Source organism: Phascolarctos cinereus, unplaced genomic scaffold (assembly GCF_003287225.1).
Source record: "Phascolarctos cinereus isolate Bilbo 61053 unplaced genomic scaffold, phaCin_HiC Scaffold_4;HRSCAF=312, whole genome shotgun sequence".
In the NCBI taxonomy this organism is placed as follows: Eukaryota; Metazoa; Chordata; class Mammalia; order Diprotodontia; family Phascolarctidae; genus Phascolarctos; species Phascolarctos cinereus.
In genome coordinates, this window is record NW_027555847.1 from 253,178,293 (window position 1) to 253,197,321 (window position 19,029).

Below are 19,029 nucleotides of genomic sequence, written 5' to 3' on the forward strand. Positions count from 1 at the left end.
ACAGGATTTTAGTTAGGATTTGAAGGCGGCCAGAGAGAGGCCACTGAGTGAGAGCGGACAGATTCAGGTATTTTAACCTCTGATACAACTGAATATCCACTTCTCATGATACTGAGATCCCTGCACTTTGGCCTCATATCAGTTTTTAGAGCAGCTGGTGGAGTGGAAGAGGTTCCCAATGATAGGAAGTCATGTTTAAACATCTTTTAATATCAAGGGAAACTTTTCAGGAAGGAAGATATAAAAAAACATATACACACACACACACACACACACATATATATACGTGTATACATGTATTCATGTATACTATAGAATCGTTGTATGGCACATAAAGGGAAAATCTCAAAATCTAGAATTTGCTTTTAAGAAAACTGATTTTCCCCTTTTAAGTTAACAACACCAGTATCTATACAAGTGCACCCCCTCAATACTTGTTTTCTCTAGAAAAAGGTAGTTTACTTAATATGCACCTTGTCTTAACTGTAGTTGAGTTGTGACTTTGTTTCTCTGTATAGTTAAACTACAAAGGTCATCTAAAAATATTTATTAATCAGTTTTACTCTTTTGAAGAGTTCCCTGTTATACATATTTTCAAATTATCATCTTAAATTCTGGAGAGGGAGATATACAACAAATCATGCAACAAAGTTAGTTTATATTTTGTGTCCATGTTTAACATGACTTTTAATAATTAAAATTGTTTTTAAAAATAATTTAATCTTTCCATTCTCCATTCTAGGAAGGACAGTTCCACATTAACACAACTGCTTCAAAAGTGCTCTCAATGATAATATGATCAATGATGTAAAATTCAAGTCTAAAAGTACTTCTGACTTCTCATATATTGGCTTCATTTTTCAGGCATTTTTTGATCTTTTCCTACCCTTCATGACCCCATTTGGGGTTTCCATGGCAAAGATACTAGAGTGGTTTGCCATTTCCTTCTCCAGATCATTTTACAGATGAGGAAACTAAAACAAACAGGGTTAAATGACTTGCTAAGGGTCACACAGCTACTAGGTGTCTGAGGCCAGATTTGAACTCAGGAGTGCTCTATCTAACCATCCAACCTAACTGCTCATAGTATCCCATGTTGGCTTTGGCAGTTCTTAAGTCTTTATTTTTTTTTTCAAGATTGGAATTTAAGCTGTCAGATATTCTGTCCTATGTCTATGAAAGAAGCTAAGCAAAAGATAAATTAATGTCATTTCAGAATATACATCAATAATTCTGTTTTCTTTCTCACAGTGTTGCAGGTGGAGAACTCTTTGACTTTTTAGCTGAAAAAGAATCTTTGACTGAAGAAGAAGCTACCGAATTTCTCAAACAAATCCTTAATGGTGTTTACTACCTCCATTCCCAGCACATTGCTCACTTTGATCTAAAGGTATGTTGCTATGTATAAAGCAAGGTATGTAAGTTCTTTTTCAAAAAATGTTTTTGTTGGTATTTTTAAAAACTGACAGTTCAAGGAAAGCTATGGGTGAAATATATTTTACTTAAGAACTTAATAAATGGAATTACCAAATAAAATAAAAATACTTTAAAATTACATAGTATAGTAGTTTCTTGCCTTTGTTTATAGAAAGCAGCAACTGTGTCTTATGTACCTTTGTGTTAGTCTGGGACAGTGCTTGCGTATAGGAAGTACATAATGCATAAATTAAGAAATACTTTCAGTTTGCCTGTGAGTCACTAACATTTCTTGAATAAAGGCTGAAAGCCACAGTTCCATCTCCTTAGCTTATGGTTACTGTAGATGCCACAGGAATTCCTTCCAGCTATCCACATGTTCATCCCAACTGGAGATACTCACAGAATTGAGGCATGTGGTAGCACCTAGAACAACATGATGAGCCAGGTTGGACTTCTCAATTAACTAGCTGATCGCAGTAGACCTATCCTACTCTATGCAAGACACTGGGAGGAATATGAAGAAATACAAGATGTTATCCCAACACTCAAAGACCTTAGTTATTTTGGGAGAGGGTAAGAAATATTTTGTAGCTATTTCCTCAGAATAATATATGATAGCTTTTAATTTTTCTTTTCAAAAGCCTGAAAACATAATGCTTCTGGATAGGAATGTCCCAAAACCTCGGATCAAGATAATTGACTTTGGCTTGGCACACAAAATTGACTTTGGAAATGAATTTAAAAATATCTTTGGGACCCCAGAGTTTGTTGGTGAGTGTGATGTTCCTGTAGGCATTAGATTATGGTAGAAGAATAAACATTTTTCCATGGCAACATTTCTCATACTTCTCTGATTTTAAGAGAATAATTTTTAACTGTTGTTTCAAATTTACGTAATAGTAGCAACTATTGGATCCCTTATTTCCAGAACTTAACACATGTTTGTTTTTTTCTCAGCTCCTGAAATAGTAAACTATGAACCTCTAGGTCTTGAGGCAGATATGTGGTGAGTAACCTTTCCATGATTCTATTTATTTTCTGATCTGTTTCATTACCCTTCTGATGTATGTATATTTTTTTTCCTTCCTAGGAGCATTGGTGTAATAACCTATATTCTGTAAGTACTCAAGTTCACAAAACATAAGCGCATATTCTTCTTTGAAAATATCTATATTTAGTGACCTTGAAATTTCATCTCATTTTGTTCATCTGAGTTTGGCCATCCTACTTGATTTCAAATGGAACAGGATCACACTTGTATTCTGTTATGAACATGCCTGCCTTTTGTTAATTAAATTTTTACTTTTGATTCTAAATGTTATCTCCAAATTGTAACATCAGAGGATGAATGTGTTGCTGTTGATCACTGCTGAGAACATTTTTAAATGGGTTTTAGATGACTAGATTGTTTCAACTTGATTTTTTGAATGAATCTTTTGAATTAAGTCAAAGCTTTTGCCAGTTACAATCAACTATCCTGTAAAAGGTAATTGTCCTCTGAAATGGTATGTCTATACATACCAAGAAATAATCTTTTTCCACTCTTCCCTTAACAGGTACCAGAAACAGCTTGGTACACAAGGAATAATTATAAATGTCCTATGTTCCACTTTATTTTTACAGTCTCAGTGGTACCTCACCATTCCTTGGTGATACAAAGCAGGAAACATTGGCAAATGTATCTGCTGTGAACTATGAATTTGAAGAAGAATTCTTCAGTAATACCAGTGCTCTAGCCAAAGACTTCATAAGAAGACTTCTAGTTAAGGATCCAAAGTAAGTGTCTGTTGTCCCCCCAGAACGGGGATGTATGTTAGCTAGTCATTCTGATCATGAGTAAAAGCTTAAATTTTTTGGATATTGGCTACTTCTTTGTTGGTAAAGGGACAGTTTATTATGTGAAAAGGGTTCAGAAAATGCAATGTCCTCTAAACAGCACAGGCTTTCTTATCCTGACATGGTAAATGATTTTCAAAGATGCAGATGTAGCTTTCAGCCTTGTTCTATACAGCCTGCCATCCCTGTGTAGAGAGTACTTTAGAGTTTCTGCATATGGTTTGCCAGGCAACTAGGTAGAGAAGTGGATAGAGCGCCAGGTCTGGAGTCAGGAAGACCTGAGTTCAAATCTGGACCTCAGATAATTGTGTGTGACCCTGGACAAGTCACTTAACCTTGTTTGCCTCAGTTTTCTCATCTCTGAAATGAGCTGGAGAAGGAAATGGCAAACCACTCCAGTATCTTTGCCAAGAAAACCCCAAATTTAGGATCACTAAGAGTCGGACACAACTGAACAACAACAATATGGTTTGCTATGTCTACATTGAGACAACCTTAATGCTTGCCACTATAGTTAAAACATTTTTTCTCCTCCCCCAAAAGGAAAAGAATGACAATTCAAGATAGTTTGCAACATCCTTGGATTAAGGTAAGTGTTATGTGATGTCATATTTTAAATCTTTTTAGATTTTAAAATCTTTAGCTCATATATAAAGCCTCAAGTTAATATTCTTTTCTATTGCATAACACATCAGATCACATTTGAAGTAATATATCCACTTCTCCAGATCCATATTTCAAATTTCAGATGAAAGCAATCAAAAAGGTGAAAAGCCTCTGTTACAGAGGAATGATTGAAGGGATTGAGTGTGCTTAATTAACCTAGAGAAGAGAAAAAGAAGGAAAAATATGAATGAAGGAAAAATGTCTTCCTAGATTAGAAGGTTTTTCATGTAGAATAGGGCTTAACTATAACTAATCAGGGGAAGGTACTGGAGGCAGATTTTGATTCGATGAAAATTGATTTAACAGTTAAAGTTGCTTGCAATAACTAGAGAATAGATTATCCGTGAAGATAGTGACCTTTCTGTCACCAAAGATATTAAAGGAGAACCTAGGTGACCATCTTTCAGAGGTGCAGAGGAAGGGATTTAGATACTGTAGAGAAGGTTTAGATAGTTTGTCTCTAAGGCACCTTAAAACATCAAATTACATGATTCTGTCAAATGAAAAGGTATTACACAAATATTCGGTACATAGAAACATTAGGAAACATTTTTCCCTTGCTAAAGTCATATAATTATAAAATTCCTTACCGTGAATATTTCCATTTCTTAAATATACCTCCTAAATCTTATGTTGGAATTCAACTTCATCTGCATTTTCTTTTCCCCTATTAGAGTGACTCTTTTTTCCCCCTATAATATACTGTGATAAGCTTTTGTTAAAAAGCTTCCAAGTTCCCACCCCCAAATCATTCTTAACTGTTTTAATAAGCTGCATATCTATACTGAATTATATGAGAATACAAAGAAGCTTAATTGCAGTAAAGTAATGTAGGAAGGATTATTTTAAATTTTCTGGTTTTTTGACTCTCTGTTTAGCCTAAAGATAGTCAACAAGCACTTAGCAGGAAAGCATCTGCAGTAAATATGGAAAAATTCAAAAAGTTTGCAGCCCGAAAAAAATGGAAGGTAGGTATACTGCATAAAGTAGTAGTATTAAATATTTTTATTTTCACTCTGAAATCCTATTTTATCACTGACAACATATAAAATGAAATTATCTGATTGTTTCTTACTGTTTAATGCCTTGCTGTTCTCCTCTGTTTTATAAAGAATTTCTAAAGTGTTCTAGTCAAAATATTTAATCTCCTACTTTTAAATGGAATTTTGCATTGTTAATTCTTGTAATAGCTAAAATTATATATTTTAAACTCAAAATTAATAATAAAATATTGTTTCCAAGAATGGACATTTATCCATTTTAATTCATTTATTCATTATTTTAAGCAGCATAATATTTAAACAAAGAATGTTTAGATGATTAGCTAAAAGTATTCATTTGGTTTTGCAAGTAGTATTTCCCTTGCTATTAGAAGGAAATTTTCAAAAAATTCAGCACTACCAGAGGAATTTATCCTCTCTTGTTCCTTAACCCACCTACCTCTTCATTTTGCTCTTCCCTTTAAGGGATAATGTGGGACACAATTGTTTTCATTAAAACTCAAAAGAGAAAAAGATGATAAAAGCCCTAAGTCAGCCTTCAGTTTCATAATATAACAAGTGGCATCCAGAGTCAAGCCAAACGTTAAGTATAATGGCCCCACCCTCCATGCTAGGATCATAGGCTAGTAGATTTAGAATTGAGAGGAATGTCAAGGGTAATCTAGCCCAATCCCTGTTTTCTAGTTAAAGTCCAGATAGAGTCCAGAGACTCTTCAGAGTCTCTGCCAGGTAGTAGATAGCAAAACCAGAATTCAGATGTATACCCTTTGCTGCCAAATCCAGACCTCTTTCCATTGAACTTGAAATGTGCCTCATTTTTTCATCCCCAAGAGATCAACGTTAAAGTTACCATGTGGGACCAAGAAGATGTACATTTCCAGCTGATATGATTTTTACCCACCTCAGTGAATCTTAGCCTCATTTTGTATTGGTCCTCCTGTCAAGGTTCAGAACTTGCTAAGAATATCCAAACGCTTCAGATGCACAAACCTTTACCATGTTGCTTTTGCCTTTGACATTAAATGCTAAAGTCTTTCTCCTACAAACCAAGCAATTCTTCACCTGGAGGCAGTGTGCTACAATGGAAAGAGTTATGGGATCTGAGTTTGTGTGACCTTGAGCATGTTACTTAAGCTCTATGGGCCTCAGTTTCTTCATCTGTAAAATTAGGGGGTTGGACTTGATCACCTCTAAGAGGCTCTTGAAGCTCGAGATCAGTGATCCTACGAATTCTTTCTCTGTTGGTGAATAGATGGTTTTCTGCATTTTGGCGAAGTTTCATAATCACCCAGTTTACTAATGTTCATGTATTGTTTTCACCTTTAATAAGCAACAGCAACACATGGTGCTTTATTAACAAGGAGAGCTCTAAAGCCTGAATTACAGTACAGATAGCATTCAGAAGAATTTTTAAAATGTGAACTGAGAGGGAAATGGGGTTCCAGCCCTTTAATGGAATGAAATGCCAAGGAGAGGAGAACCTTCTGTTGCTGCAGATTTGTGTCTGTTTTAAATGCCCTGTAGGATTGCTTCCTCAGGGAATAGAATACTATTCACTTAATAGATTGATAGAATTCACTCCATCTAATCATGCTTCACATACTCTCCCATGTCAGCAGAGCATTCATCTGCAGTCAACAACTTATAGTGTCATTGGAGAAAGCTATCTCAGAATGCTCCTAATTTACATGATCTGAGCATTGTTAGCTAAAATTTTCTTTCTCTCTTTCTCTGTGTGTATGTGACTCTTCCAAGCAATCTGTTCGATTGATATCACTGTGCCAAAGATTATCCAGGTCCTTCTTGTCTAGGAGTAACATGAGCGTCGCTAGAAGCGATGATACTCTGGTAAGCAGGCATGTTTACTTTCATGTGATCTCTTTTTAATATCATACGTTTATAAGATTTAAGTTATACCTTTCCTCTGCAACCTGAAATAGTTTAGAACCTGGATAACAGCAGTATATTACTGTTTTAGCTTTTCTTGAGACGAGACTGATAGAATATGCTCTTCTACATTTCTTCTTTGTTATAGTTAGTGTTGCCCCTTCTTCCCCATCCCTCCTTTTAAATAGAGCAGTTAAAGGGAGAAATCTGTCTATTCTAAAAGGGCCTTATGTTTCCTGGCCCATTACAGCCACTAAAATGAGAGCTATCTGCTTCCATTGATAGTATGGAATCTCAGATTATAAGTAGTATTAGAGAAAGAGAAAACCACCCTAGGGGAGCAAGGAAATGTAAGAGTAACTGCAGTTATGCCCTAAGAGGAGTTATGAAACTTTATTACCTAAGCTTTATTGCGAAAGCTACATTTGGTTTATTAACAATGTACTCACTGCCCAAAGGCCATTTACAGTGACTACGGATTTTTCCCCCAATCCAAATTGAAAGCTAATCTTAGATTAACCCTCCTGATAAGACTCTAAACATCAGAGTTAGATGAGCCTTTCCCCTGACAGTCAAACAACAGGGCTTTTTGTTAGATCTGAACGGACAGGAACCCTACAGATACAGGCTTTCTATGGGAACTCTCCCACCTCTGGCAACCTAATATTTTCATGGTTACTGAATAGCATCCAGGAATTCTATCCATGGCTTCTATTTCGACATTGGATTTCCCCCAACCCTTAGGCTTAACCTAAGATGTTGAACATAGAGAATAGAATAAGAGGAAACATAAAATTAAAGAAAAGTTCAAGTGATAGAATGAATAGTGGGGAGGGGGAGAAAAAAGAGTGAGAACTAGTCATCCAAAATAAGGGTGCTGATGAGCAAAACTGCATAGATTAAAATAATAGCTAGAATTTTTAGATTAATTATTGGCGGGATTAATGTCAACCAAGGCAGAATATAGAATAAGCATGTTGTGTATCACTTGAAACTATTTTCCATTCAGAGACTTATTTCCTATTATGTTAGTTGTAAGGAGATTCTCTAGAAGTTTCATGTTTCCTCCTCTTTTCTTTTCATCACCCATTTTCTTTCCTCTTCTGTCTTCTCTTTTTTTCTCTTCTTTTCTCTCCCCAATTCTTCTTGCACTTCTCATATACAGACATTTTCTCTGGGCCAATTTTAATGGCAACATAAAAAGAGAAATGATGGCATATCTGAAAGTGTTCACTGTAACGAAGAGCTCACAAAATTAATCTTCATGCAGACTTATTCTTGTAATAAAGTAAATAACTACATTATTAAAGCCTACATGTGGATTTTTAAGGCTACAGAACAGAGAAGATAGAAAGGAGGAAGGTGGTTTTGGCATTTTGCCCCCCCCCAAAAAAACCTCTTGCATTAGGTCTTGTAGATGTACTCTTTTCTTCAGTCTTTATACATTTGGAAGACATAGTCACAAATTAATAAATCCGAAAGTCTGAGCAGAGTTTTGTTTTGCTTATTTTTTCAAATTTACTTTTCTGGCATTCTTTTGTCTCATTCTTAGCATAGCCTAACATATAAATATATTGGAGATAGCACAAATTCATTTCAAGTGAGATAATATATGTAAAGTGTTTTTCAATCCTCTAAAGTGCTATGTAAATGCTAACTATTATAATTTTTATCATTATTATTTTTAGTTGAAAAAATCGTTAGTTGGGAAAACATTTTCAAGTCCATGGTCTTTTACTTGACCTTTACTCAGAAAAATAGTATAAGTTGTTGTAAAATCATAAATGTTGAGCTCTGAGAAACCTTAGAGACTGTCGAGTCCACTCCCCTCATTTCACAGGTAAGAAAACTGAGGCCAGAGAAGTTAAGTGACTTACCAGTTTGAATCCACGTCCTCATACTCCATAGTGAGAGTGATTTTCCAAGTACCAGGCTGCATCTCTAAGGTTCTCAATTGCATTTATCATAGTGGTAGTTGAGGTTGGTATGTTGACATGTTCCTGTTATAAGCAAAGAGTTGTAGTTGGTTTTATAAGTTACTAAATGCTGAATCATTTCCTTTCTAGCAGCATTTAGTTATAATTTCTGAGGATGCTGTCAGGGTTCCATGGAATAAACTAGCTTCCCATACTCTTTGGCCCAGAAATTCCACTCATAAGCATATATCCCAACAAGGTAAAAGACAGAAAGGTGCCTTACACATCACTCAGTGAGCAAGAATTTATTAAACTCCTACTGTGGTCCAGGCACTATGCTAAACACCAGGGGTACCAAGAAAGGCAAAAAGCAGTCCCCACACTCAAGGAACTAACAGCACTTTCTGTAGTAACAAAGAGCAGGAAGCAGACCAGATGCCCATTAACTGTACAATCGCTAAACAATTTATGGTACATCAAAGTAATAGAATATCACTACACTGTGAAAAACAGTGCATATGAAGAATTCATAGATACATGGGAAGACTTGTATAAAATGATACAAGGTGAAGGAAATAGAACCAGGAAAACAAGATACATAATTACTATCACAATTTAAATTTTAAAAAAGAAACTGAATGTTATATAATTCCAAGAAGAACTATAGTTAGTAATAATTAAAAAGTTATATAAGAGTTGAGAAAATGCATCTCCTTCTTGGGGGACTGTAGAACTGGGGGTCTTTGGGTATGGAGCATTTCTTTATACCATCAGATTCAGTTGCTATTTTGATTAATTTTTCTGAAATGCTTTTTTCTTTCTTTTTTCTTCTTTGTTATTCTTTGACAGCCCCATGGGGAGGGGAAGTAGGGAAGGACATATTAAGAAATGAAAATCATGTAAAACAAAAGAGATCAATAATTTTGTTTTTAAGGGAAGTATATTGGAAGCTTTTGGATGCATGGTTACCTTTGTCACCTGTGGCATTCTTGGAATTAGAATTCTATACCCTTCCTCTAAGTAGCCCTTATAATCTTATTGATTTTAAAAAAATTTCAAAAAAATAAAAGATAAGAAAATAAATTTAAAAATCTAAGTATGTGTGTATATTATGTGAGTGTGTGTGTGTGTGTAAGTATACACACATGCACACATATATGTGTATAAATAGCCAATTTATTCTTCTTTTTCCTTATCTGTTTCCTTCAAGGATGAAGAAGATTCCTTTGTGATGAAAGCAGTCATTCACGCTATCAATGATGACAACCTTCCTGGGCTTCAGCACCTTCTAGGCTCTTTGACTAACTATGATGTGAATCAACCTAACAAGGTCTGACATGATTCTCTTAGGATGATCTGATTTATATGTCATCTTGTGTAGCAAAGGGCTAAGTAGGATATGCCTGAAAAGCTTGAGGGGAAAGGAGTACAGCTGATTTCCCCTATACACTGCTAGTTAGAAACTCTCAAACCACAGGGAAAGTCACTTTAGTTTACAAGTTGATTTAAACTAGAACTATAGACTCTTTTGGCACATGAGAGTCAAATGATGGTGCTTCTGCCTATAAAATTTGAAAGCTATTCATTCTTGCAAATGAAAATGTCACTTTAAATCATGAATCTAGAAGAAGAATCTGGGTCAGGGAAAGATGTGTGGCTCTCTCGACCATCTTCCACTTCCGATATGAGGAAGCGAGTCTACATTGCTGTTGATTGTATAAGGAAAAGGCCAATGGGGAGAGTTATGACATCGATAGTAACATTTAAATATGGGCTTATTCTCTTTCTTACCAAACCTTAAGTATTTGAAAAGTGTATTCTTCTTATTTATTCTCAGCACGGGACACCTCCGTTACTAATTGCTGCTGGCTGTGGGAATATTCAGATGCTGCAATTACTCATTAAGAGAGGTGCAAGAATAGATGTCCAGGATAAGGTGATAATTCTGTTTCATTTCAAATGAATGACTAGTAAGGGGATTGGGATGCTTTCTTTTTAAGTATAGTGTCACATTGCTTTAAAAATAACAGGGAAACGTACAGCTGTACCTAGTTCATTTTTTGAATTTTCATAAATTAAAATATATTACTTAAATATTCAATAACAATCCAGCTAAAGGTGAAATTAGATGCTATGCCTCTGGACTGTGTTCAATAATAACTGCTATTTTTATATCCCTTCATATCTTACAAAGTGCTTTCCCCACAAAATTCCTGTTGAGGAAGTACAAGCATTTATTAACACTATTTTCCTTACAAGGAATCTGAGGCTCTAACATACTGGTAGCAAATATCAGACGTGATGCAGTGGGAGTGTGAGACTCAGAGTAAAAAAGTCTTGAGTTAGAATCCTGCTTCAGATAAGTCATATGACCTCTCTGGGCCTCAGTTTCCTCATCTGTAAAATGATGAGGAAAGACTTGATGGCTTGTAAGCTCCCTTCCGTCTCTAAGTCTGTGATCTCATGATCAACCCCAGGTCTGTAAAACCTAAATTCTCTCTGCAATGCTATGCTATTTGTTCTTTTTTTTTTTGTATACTGCCAGATTTTATTTCTCACTCATAAGATTTCTTGAATAATGTTAAATATCATGCTTGGGAAAGTTTCCATTATTTATTTCACGTTACCAGAAATTAAATTTCCCAGCATGTTTTTAGGGCAGTAAATACTTTGAAATTGTCTCCACAAAAAAAACATACTGAGAGAAGGATTTCATGGTAGTAATGTTGGTGCCGCTGATTTGCTCCTGATAACTGTTACATTGTTCAAGTAACCACTTTCCGTATCATTTTAGAATAACTGGATATTTTTGCTTATGCCCCTTAAAGTATCAAAGATTATCCAGTAATTGCACAGTTGTTAGGATGTGTCATTTATTGTCATACCTAGCTCTTTGGAAAGAAGTTCTTAAGAAATTTGGTCTTAGTTTATTAAACTAGAAATGTATAACCAACAAAATAGTATGGGATATTTTTTTTTTGCCCAAGTTTAATGTGAGTCTACTTGGAATGTCTCACTTGGTTATTTGCTGATATATTTGCAAGTTACTATTGAGAAGCATGAGTTTGTATAGAAAAAGAGGCCATCAGCTGTCTGGGAATGACTTTTTATATCATTTCTGAACAGGCTGGATCAAATGCAATCTATTGGGCTTCTCGACATGGTCATGTAGAGACCTTAAAATTTCTTAATGAGAACAAATGCCCTTTGGATGTTAAAGATAAGGTAAGGGTAATAATTTTCTCAAGTGTAACTAAAAGATATGATAAAAAGATGCATATGTGGACTTTGCTTACTATTTGTGAAAAGTGACTCAAAGGACAAACAGTAAGGCCTAAAATCTCCTTGCACAGAATTTAAATTGAATATTATTTGGGGCTGACAGTTTGCAATAATATTGAAATCTGCCGACTTGGTGGAATCTGCCAAGCGGCTGTGTTATGCAGATGGTGAATAGTTCTCCCTCAGCTTGGGAAAAAAACAAAAAAACATGGCAATGTTCTAATGGGCAGAACACTGGGCTGGTTCTGAGCTGAGGGAACTGGACTCCATTCGATGTTTTCTCATTGACTCACTGCTTGCCATGGTATTTTCAATACTTGCTCCCTCCGTTTTCATAGTTGTATGAAGTAGTTGAAAATATTGAATTTCCTCCTAGAAGCATTGGGAGAATTAGTGCAATGATACATATACATCAAGCTCTTTGGCAGACAGGTACTAAATCATTAATTTAGTGAGATTCCTACCGTTTCCAGTAGATGGATCAACACATCAAGGAGCCATGTTTTTTGTTTTTGTTTTTGTTTTTTTTCTGCATGGGAATTCTGTCCACCATCACTGATGACACACAGCCTGTAACTGATAGCTTTAGAGAGTGACCTGAGGCTTACTGGTTATATGACTTGTCCACAGTCACGCAGTTAAGTAAGCATCAGAGGAAATTTTGAGCCCACGTCTTTTTGACTCCAAATCTAATACTTCATAATGATAGCATTTAAAATGTTTTAATTCTATATATGATTTCATTTACATAGCAGTCCTATGAAGAAGATAGAGACAGTATTATTTTAGATTTTTACAGATTAGCAAACCAAGTTAAGCAGTTTAGTGACTTCTTCTAGGGCCACTGTTAATTAATGGCACAGCTGAAACAGATGTCCAAATCTCAAAACCCTGTGATGCAAGGCTTGTTTCCATTGTCAACAATCAAGTATTTCATGTCCAGTGATAGATAAATAGATAAATAGATAGACATGAACAAAGCATATCTGTAAATGTATACATTCTAATGATAATAAAAATAGCTAACATTTACATAGCACTTACTATGTGCTAAGCACTTTGCAATTATTATTTCATTTGATCCTCATAATGACCCTGGGAGGTAGGTACTGTTTTTGGCCCCCTTTTTCAGATGAGGAGACTGAGGCAAACATAAGTTAAGAGACTTGCCCAAGATCACACAGCTAGTGTCTGAGGCCAGATTTGAACTTGGGTCTTTTTGACCCCAGGCCCAGTATTCTATCCACTATACCACCTAGCTAGACTTATGTCATTGAGAGAGTTACACATATACATACATATGTATATGTTTAAATCTATAATGATGAGAAGTAAATCTTCAATGTGAGTGACTACAACACAAGATGGAAAACACAGAAGTAATCACACCCAGTGTGATGTGGTGAGGTGAAATGAAACAAAGCAGGTATTGAATTGCAACGACCCAAAAGACTTGTTTTCTACAACCGCTCTATTACATATTTGGTATGTGACTTTAGGGAAGTCCTTTATCTTCTCTGGGCCTCAGTTTTCTTGTCTGTAAAATGAGGGAGTTGGACTTAATATTCTCTAAGGTTTCTTAGGGCATCTAGGTGGTACAGTAGAGAGTGGCAGGCTTGGATTCAGGAAGACTCCTCTTCTGGAGTTCGAATCTGGCCTCAGACACTTAGTAGCAGTGTGACCCTGGACAAGTCACTGAATGCTGTTTGCCTCAGTTTCCTCATCTGTAAAATGAGCTAGAGAAAGAAATGGCAAACCACTCCAGTATCATTGCCAAGAAAACCTCAGATGGTATCATGAAGTCAGACACCACTAAAAAAAAAAATTGAACAACAATAAAAGATTTCATAGAAATCTAAAAACATTTCTGTATTTATTGTTTAATTAGCAAATGGCCCCATTATTTAAGGAAGATAAGGACAGATTTTGCAAGGCTTATCATCCATGGGGATGGTGCTGTTATTGTGATTACTTGCTCTCATGAGATAGTGGAAGAACGGGATGAGTGCTTGTGAATGAATGGCCTTACCAAAAGAATGGTACACTCTGTCCTTTTATTTCTGTCCCAGACAGAGAGAACTGTCTAGATGAAGCAGATTAGTTTGGTTACTGATGCAACCACAGAGAATCTAGTAGAAGCTGATATGTTCCTGAGTGAGTGTGCAAGAGTCGCTAATAGTATTATGATCCCCAAATGATGCATGGTACTGAAAATGTCAGGTTGAGGGACATTGCCTTTAACTTATTTTTTTTTCCAGTCTGGAGAAACGGCCCTTCATGTAGCAGCTCGCTATGGCCATGTTGACGTGGTTCAGCTACTCTGCAGTATTGGGTCCAATCCAGATTTTCAGGACAAGGTGGGTCTTCGTTAACTGATATGCTGACATTACCATCTTGTTCTGGATTCGTTTATTGTTTTTGTTTATTAGACCAACCAAAACCTCCTTTTTATGTTGATGTAACTCATGGTTCCTGTCTTAGATTGTAAGCTCCCAAAGGCCAGAAACCATGCTGATGTACTTCCCTTTTTTATAGCCTGGAGTATGGTGGCCACCTGAAGGTGTAAACTCCCTAATAAATATTTTTAGTGATTCATAGTGTTAATAAAAGCCTTAGCCTTTTGTATGCCCTACAACTAGGCTACCTTTGTGTATATATGTAGTTTATAAGTATGTAATTGCTAGCTCGCAATAAACACGAAGAAAATTATCTAGTAATTTAGACTTAGGTAACTCTATGGGTACATCAGAGAATTTTATGACTAGATACTGTTAGAAGTATAATCATCTGAGTGAAATACTCTTCTAATTTTAGGAATCTTGGGTTAAGCAAATAAGGTGGTTTTCAAGAAAAATAGAAAATCACTCACTTCTAAGCTTTCATTGCTCAGAGCTTAGCTGACAATGCCAATAAGCTCTGTCTAGTCATCTGTCTCTAACATGCTGAGACAACTGAATCAAAAGGTTCAGATATCTACAAAGTTGTTCTAGCTATTTGAAGAAATAAAAATGGTAAAGGAGAAAGAGTTATTGAACATGATTTGGAACCTCTCTGGGGGCACTGTATTTCTTAATACTGGTGTTTCCAAGTTGTATTATTTCATAGTGAAATACATCAATCAAGCATTTATTAAGTTTCTGCTCTGTATAAGGTGCTGTGTAGTCCCTGGGGATACAAAAAGAAGATGAAAAACAGTTCATGGAGCATGTATTTGGGGCCAGGGAGGGGGAGATATAATATTTACACAGATAAGTAAGTCCTAGAGAACTCGAGTACTATCCAGTTATAGTCAACACAAGCTCTTCTCCTTCAACGTCCCCGACTTGCTTTGCCACTGCAGGAGGAACTCTCATGTAGCATATATTTATTTCATCTTCCCATGCCTCATTTCCTCTCCTGCTACCTTCATCAATGTGTCCAGGAAGAAGAAACTCCTCTGCACTGTGCTGCCTGGCATGGCTATTATTCTGTGGCCAAAGCACTTTGTGAGGCTGGTTGCAGTGTGAACATTAAGAACAGAGAAGGAGAGACTCCACTTTTGACAGCTTCTGCCAGGGGTTACCATGATATTGTGGAATGCCTTGCAGAACATGGGGCTGACCTTGATGCAACCGACAAGGTGAGTAAAGGGTGATTGAGTCACACTTAGTTGGAGATTATATGTGGCGAATGAGAGTGGTGCAGAACTCCTCGTGCTCCTAAATTACTTTTCCTAAAATAACGCACTCAAATTCAGGAAGCTATAATTCTTCTAAATAGACTAAAGTTTTCTACTCCAAGGAGCATGTCTATGACCTTTTCTGAAAATAACTCATCTTTTTTAATTTTATTCTTTTTTAACATTTGACATTCATTATGAAATAGATTTTCTAATTAATCAAATGTTTGGTTTTCTTTTCTACTTTTTAAAAAGAATTTTAGGAGTAGGAACAGTAATGAACATTCTACAAAGTGATAAACTTCACTAGACTTTACAAATGACAAAATACTGTTAATTTTTAGGATAAGTAGTTCATTTACTTTAGACACTCTATGTTTCATAGAAAGATAATTCATACATTCAGAAAAATTAAATTGAAAGTAATGGAATTTTATTTTTAATTCAGAAATTTTAACATAACCTATTTGTAGTGCACATTTACTTAAAATGAGAACATTTTTGTCACTGGGTGTATAGTGGGATACAGGCCAGATGGTTAGTTTTATTATTGCCATATTATGAAGTATTTACTTGGTCCAGAGTTACAATAATCATAAAAAATCTAAGACTCCTATACATGAGAGATTCTACAGTGTAATATATTGAATCTGTTTCTGTTGTTATGTATAGCAAGATTTATATACATAGCAAGATTTATATACATGGCAAGATATAGCAAGAGTGTTAAGCACTAATCTAGTGGGTCAGATAAGTTATATGTGTTTTACCACATATCCTACAATGTGTCTTTGAGAAGGTTTTTAATATTGCTTTAGCAATTTCTCCTGATGTTAACTGAAACAATTAACATCCTTTTCCCCATAACAAAATGATGAAGATTGCTGAGTTAATATTTTATAACATTTTAAAAGATACTTGATGAGAAAGTACTATTTAAGTACTAAATATGACTTTTGCCATGCTGATGCAAATAATTTTAAAATGCATATTCTAGTTATCTAAGGCCACTGCCAGGACATTACTTTGTTGTTAATAGGATGGGTCTCTTCAGCTTGAGCATTCTTTCCACTGGTGTAGATCACAGCCCTTCCATGCCTTTTCATCTTGTGCAGTTCTCATGCATCTCTTTCCAAGAGTCCCTTATTAAAGATCTATCTTCCCAATGCACTAGAGGCTATCCTATTGTTCTTTTAGTATTTTAAGTCTGCTAGTATAGAAATCAAGGGAATCTGTTATATAGTTCTCATCATGTGACTGACCAACTTCCTCTTCAAGACACATTTCTTTCTCAGCACTTTTTGTGTATGTGTCATTGAATTAGTCATGTTCAGCAGTCTGCTTATATCCACCATCTTAAACCCAAAGTTAAGTAAATCACATGAGCAGCTTAATCAGCAAATATTCATGACCTTCCTGATTTAAATTATCCCTACTATTTTAAAAAGTTGTCTCCTTAAGCTCTACAGCAGTGAGATTCTGCCACTGATGAGACTGGGCCAAAAGAGGGGAAAAAAATTAGTGAGAAATTTTATCCATATTCATTTGAAAAATGTTTCATTATTTGTGGTGTCTATTTTTAGGATGGACACATAGCTCTTCATCTTGCAGTAAGAAGATGTCAAATGGAAGTGATCAAAACCCTCATCAGTCAGGGATGTTTTGTTGATTTCCAAGACAGACATGGAAATACTCCACTGCATGTGGCCTGCAAAGATGGGAATGTGCCCATCGTGGTGGCACTATGTGAGGCAAACTGTATTCTGGATGTCACTAACAAGGTAAACGGGAAAGAAAATGATGACATGAGTGTTGGTTGCCATTTAAATTTAACTGATTTGGGGCTTTTGCCAACTTTCTATTTCCTTCATTTTGCAAGGTAAATAGAATCCATGTAAAAGGACAAAAATTATAAAATAGCTACTAACTAATTAATAATTAATATAAATATTATAAAATAATTTAAATTGCTTCACTAAAAATTGTTTTAATTCACTAGTGATGAAAAAGAAAATTCCTTGTAAGAGCAAGCTTTTCCAGCCTTATTTTAAAATACATTGTGTGCTGCCATGAATTGATTGATTGATTAAGAAGCATTTATTAAGCACTAACCTTATGGCAAGCACTTGGTACTATATGTGCTCAACACAGGAGATACAAAAAGAAAAATGAAGGCAGTCCTCGCTCCTCATGAACTCTTACTCCATTTGAAGAAGACAGCACAACAAGAGGGTTCAGCTGCAGGATAGATGGCAGGGCTTAGAGATCCTTGGGGTGCGACAACTGGTAAGATGACAGTGCCTGGGCATCTGGAGATAGCAACAAGGACTTTAGGCTACAGTGGCAGGGCAAATGGCAAGGCCTTGTGGTCCACCATCTCACTGGAAGGCTCATAGTCGGTGACTCCCAACTCATCCAAGGAGTGTGAATAGCTCCATTGCTCTTCATACCCTGCTGCCCCCTTGGAGTCTGGGAAAGGGCAGGGTGAAGAGAAGGCAAGGGAAACTGGCAACCTGGTTGGTGGTTCCTCTGGGGTCTGGGCATGGTGGTAGAGGAGAGACTAGAGGGAAAGAAAGAGAAACAGGGCCCTAGCTGGCAGTCCCTCTGACTAGAAGCAGTCTGGGCAACCTGGGGTGTTTGGGAATGGGAAGCATAAACACGTCCTGATGTTATTGTTTTTAATCTTTTTAGATGTTACAGCCAGCCCACTGGAAGCAGGGAATGTGGTGCAGGTGGCATGTTACACTCTAGAGCAAGGGTGGGGAACCTGTGGCCTTCTAGGTCCTTGGGTGAGGCAACTGAGTTCAAGTTTTACAGATCAAATCCTTTTATTAAGGGTATTTGTTCACTGAAGTTTGTATTCAGTCAAAGGGCCACACTTGAGAACCTAAAGGTCTACATATGGCCTCAAGGTGCTCTGGAGTCTAGGAATTCTAATGCTACAGAGACTAAGTGAAAAATGCAATGAAAAAGATATATACCTAAGAAGACCTGGATTCAAATCCTACCCCTGCCTCTTACAAGACATCACAAATCACTCCCCTGTCTCTGCCCTATCCCTACCCAGTAGAATGTGCACTTCTTGAAAACTGAAACTTCTTGGTTTGCCTTTCTGGCCACAGTCCCTAGCACATAAAGTAGGCAAAGTCCTTTCTAATATTGACATTATGTGTGCCATTATATTTGTGTAACCTTGGGCAAGTCACCTAACCTCTGTGGGTATCAGTTTTCTTATCTGCAAAATATGGGAGTTGGATTGGATGGGTTTTGAGATCTCATCAAGTCCTAGACTGATAATCCTATGATCAGTCCTATTTTGATAAAAGACGTAATTGTAAATCATAAGACTTGAGTTCTGTCTACC

At 36.2% G+C, this 19,029-nt stretch overlaps 1 protein-coding gene across 7 annotated transcripts in view; it reads left to right on the forward strand.

The window, feature by feature from the left end:
- The window catches only part of DAPK1 (death associated protein kinase 1), a 262,491-nt gene that overhangs the window by 173,873 nt on the left and 69,589 nt on the right, over window positions 1–19,029 (forward strand). For all 7 annotated transcript variants that reach the window (XM_020971675.2, XM_020971677.2, XM_020971674.2 and 4 more), the window contains 14 exons: window positions 1,252–1,390; window positions 2,061–2,190; window positions 2,377–2,425; window positions 2,510–2,536; window positions 3,043–3,195; window positions 3,799–3,844; window positions 4,800–4,889; window positions 6,678–6,770; window positions 9,936–10,055; window positions 10,563–10,661; window positions 11,852–11,950; window positions 14,266–14,364; window positions 15,429–15,626; window positions 17,249–17,446. In XM_020971675.2, the coding sequence (XP_020827334.1) occupies window positions 1,252–1,390; window positions 2,061–2,190; window positions 2,377–2,425; window positions 2,510–2,536; window positions 3,043–3,195; window positions 3,799–3,844; window positions 4,800–4,889; window positions 6,678–6,770; window positions 9,936–10,055; window positions 10,563–10,661; window positions 11,852–11,950; window positions 14,266–14,364; window positions 15,429–15,626; window positions 17,249–17,446 (1,540 nt within the window). The remainder of the gene's footprint in view (window positions 1–1,251; window positions 1,391–2,060; window positions 2,191–2,376; window positions 2,426–2,509; window positions 2,537–3,042; window positions 3,196–3,798; window positions 3,845–4,799; window positions 4,890–6,677; window positions 6,771–9,935; window positions 10,056–10,562; window positions 10,662–11,851; window positions 11,951–14,265; window positions 14,365–15,428; window positions 15,627–17,248; window positions 17,447–19,029) is intronic.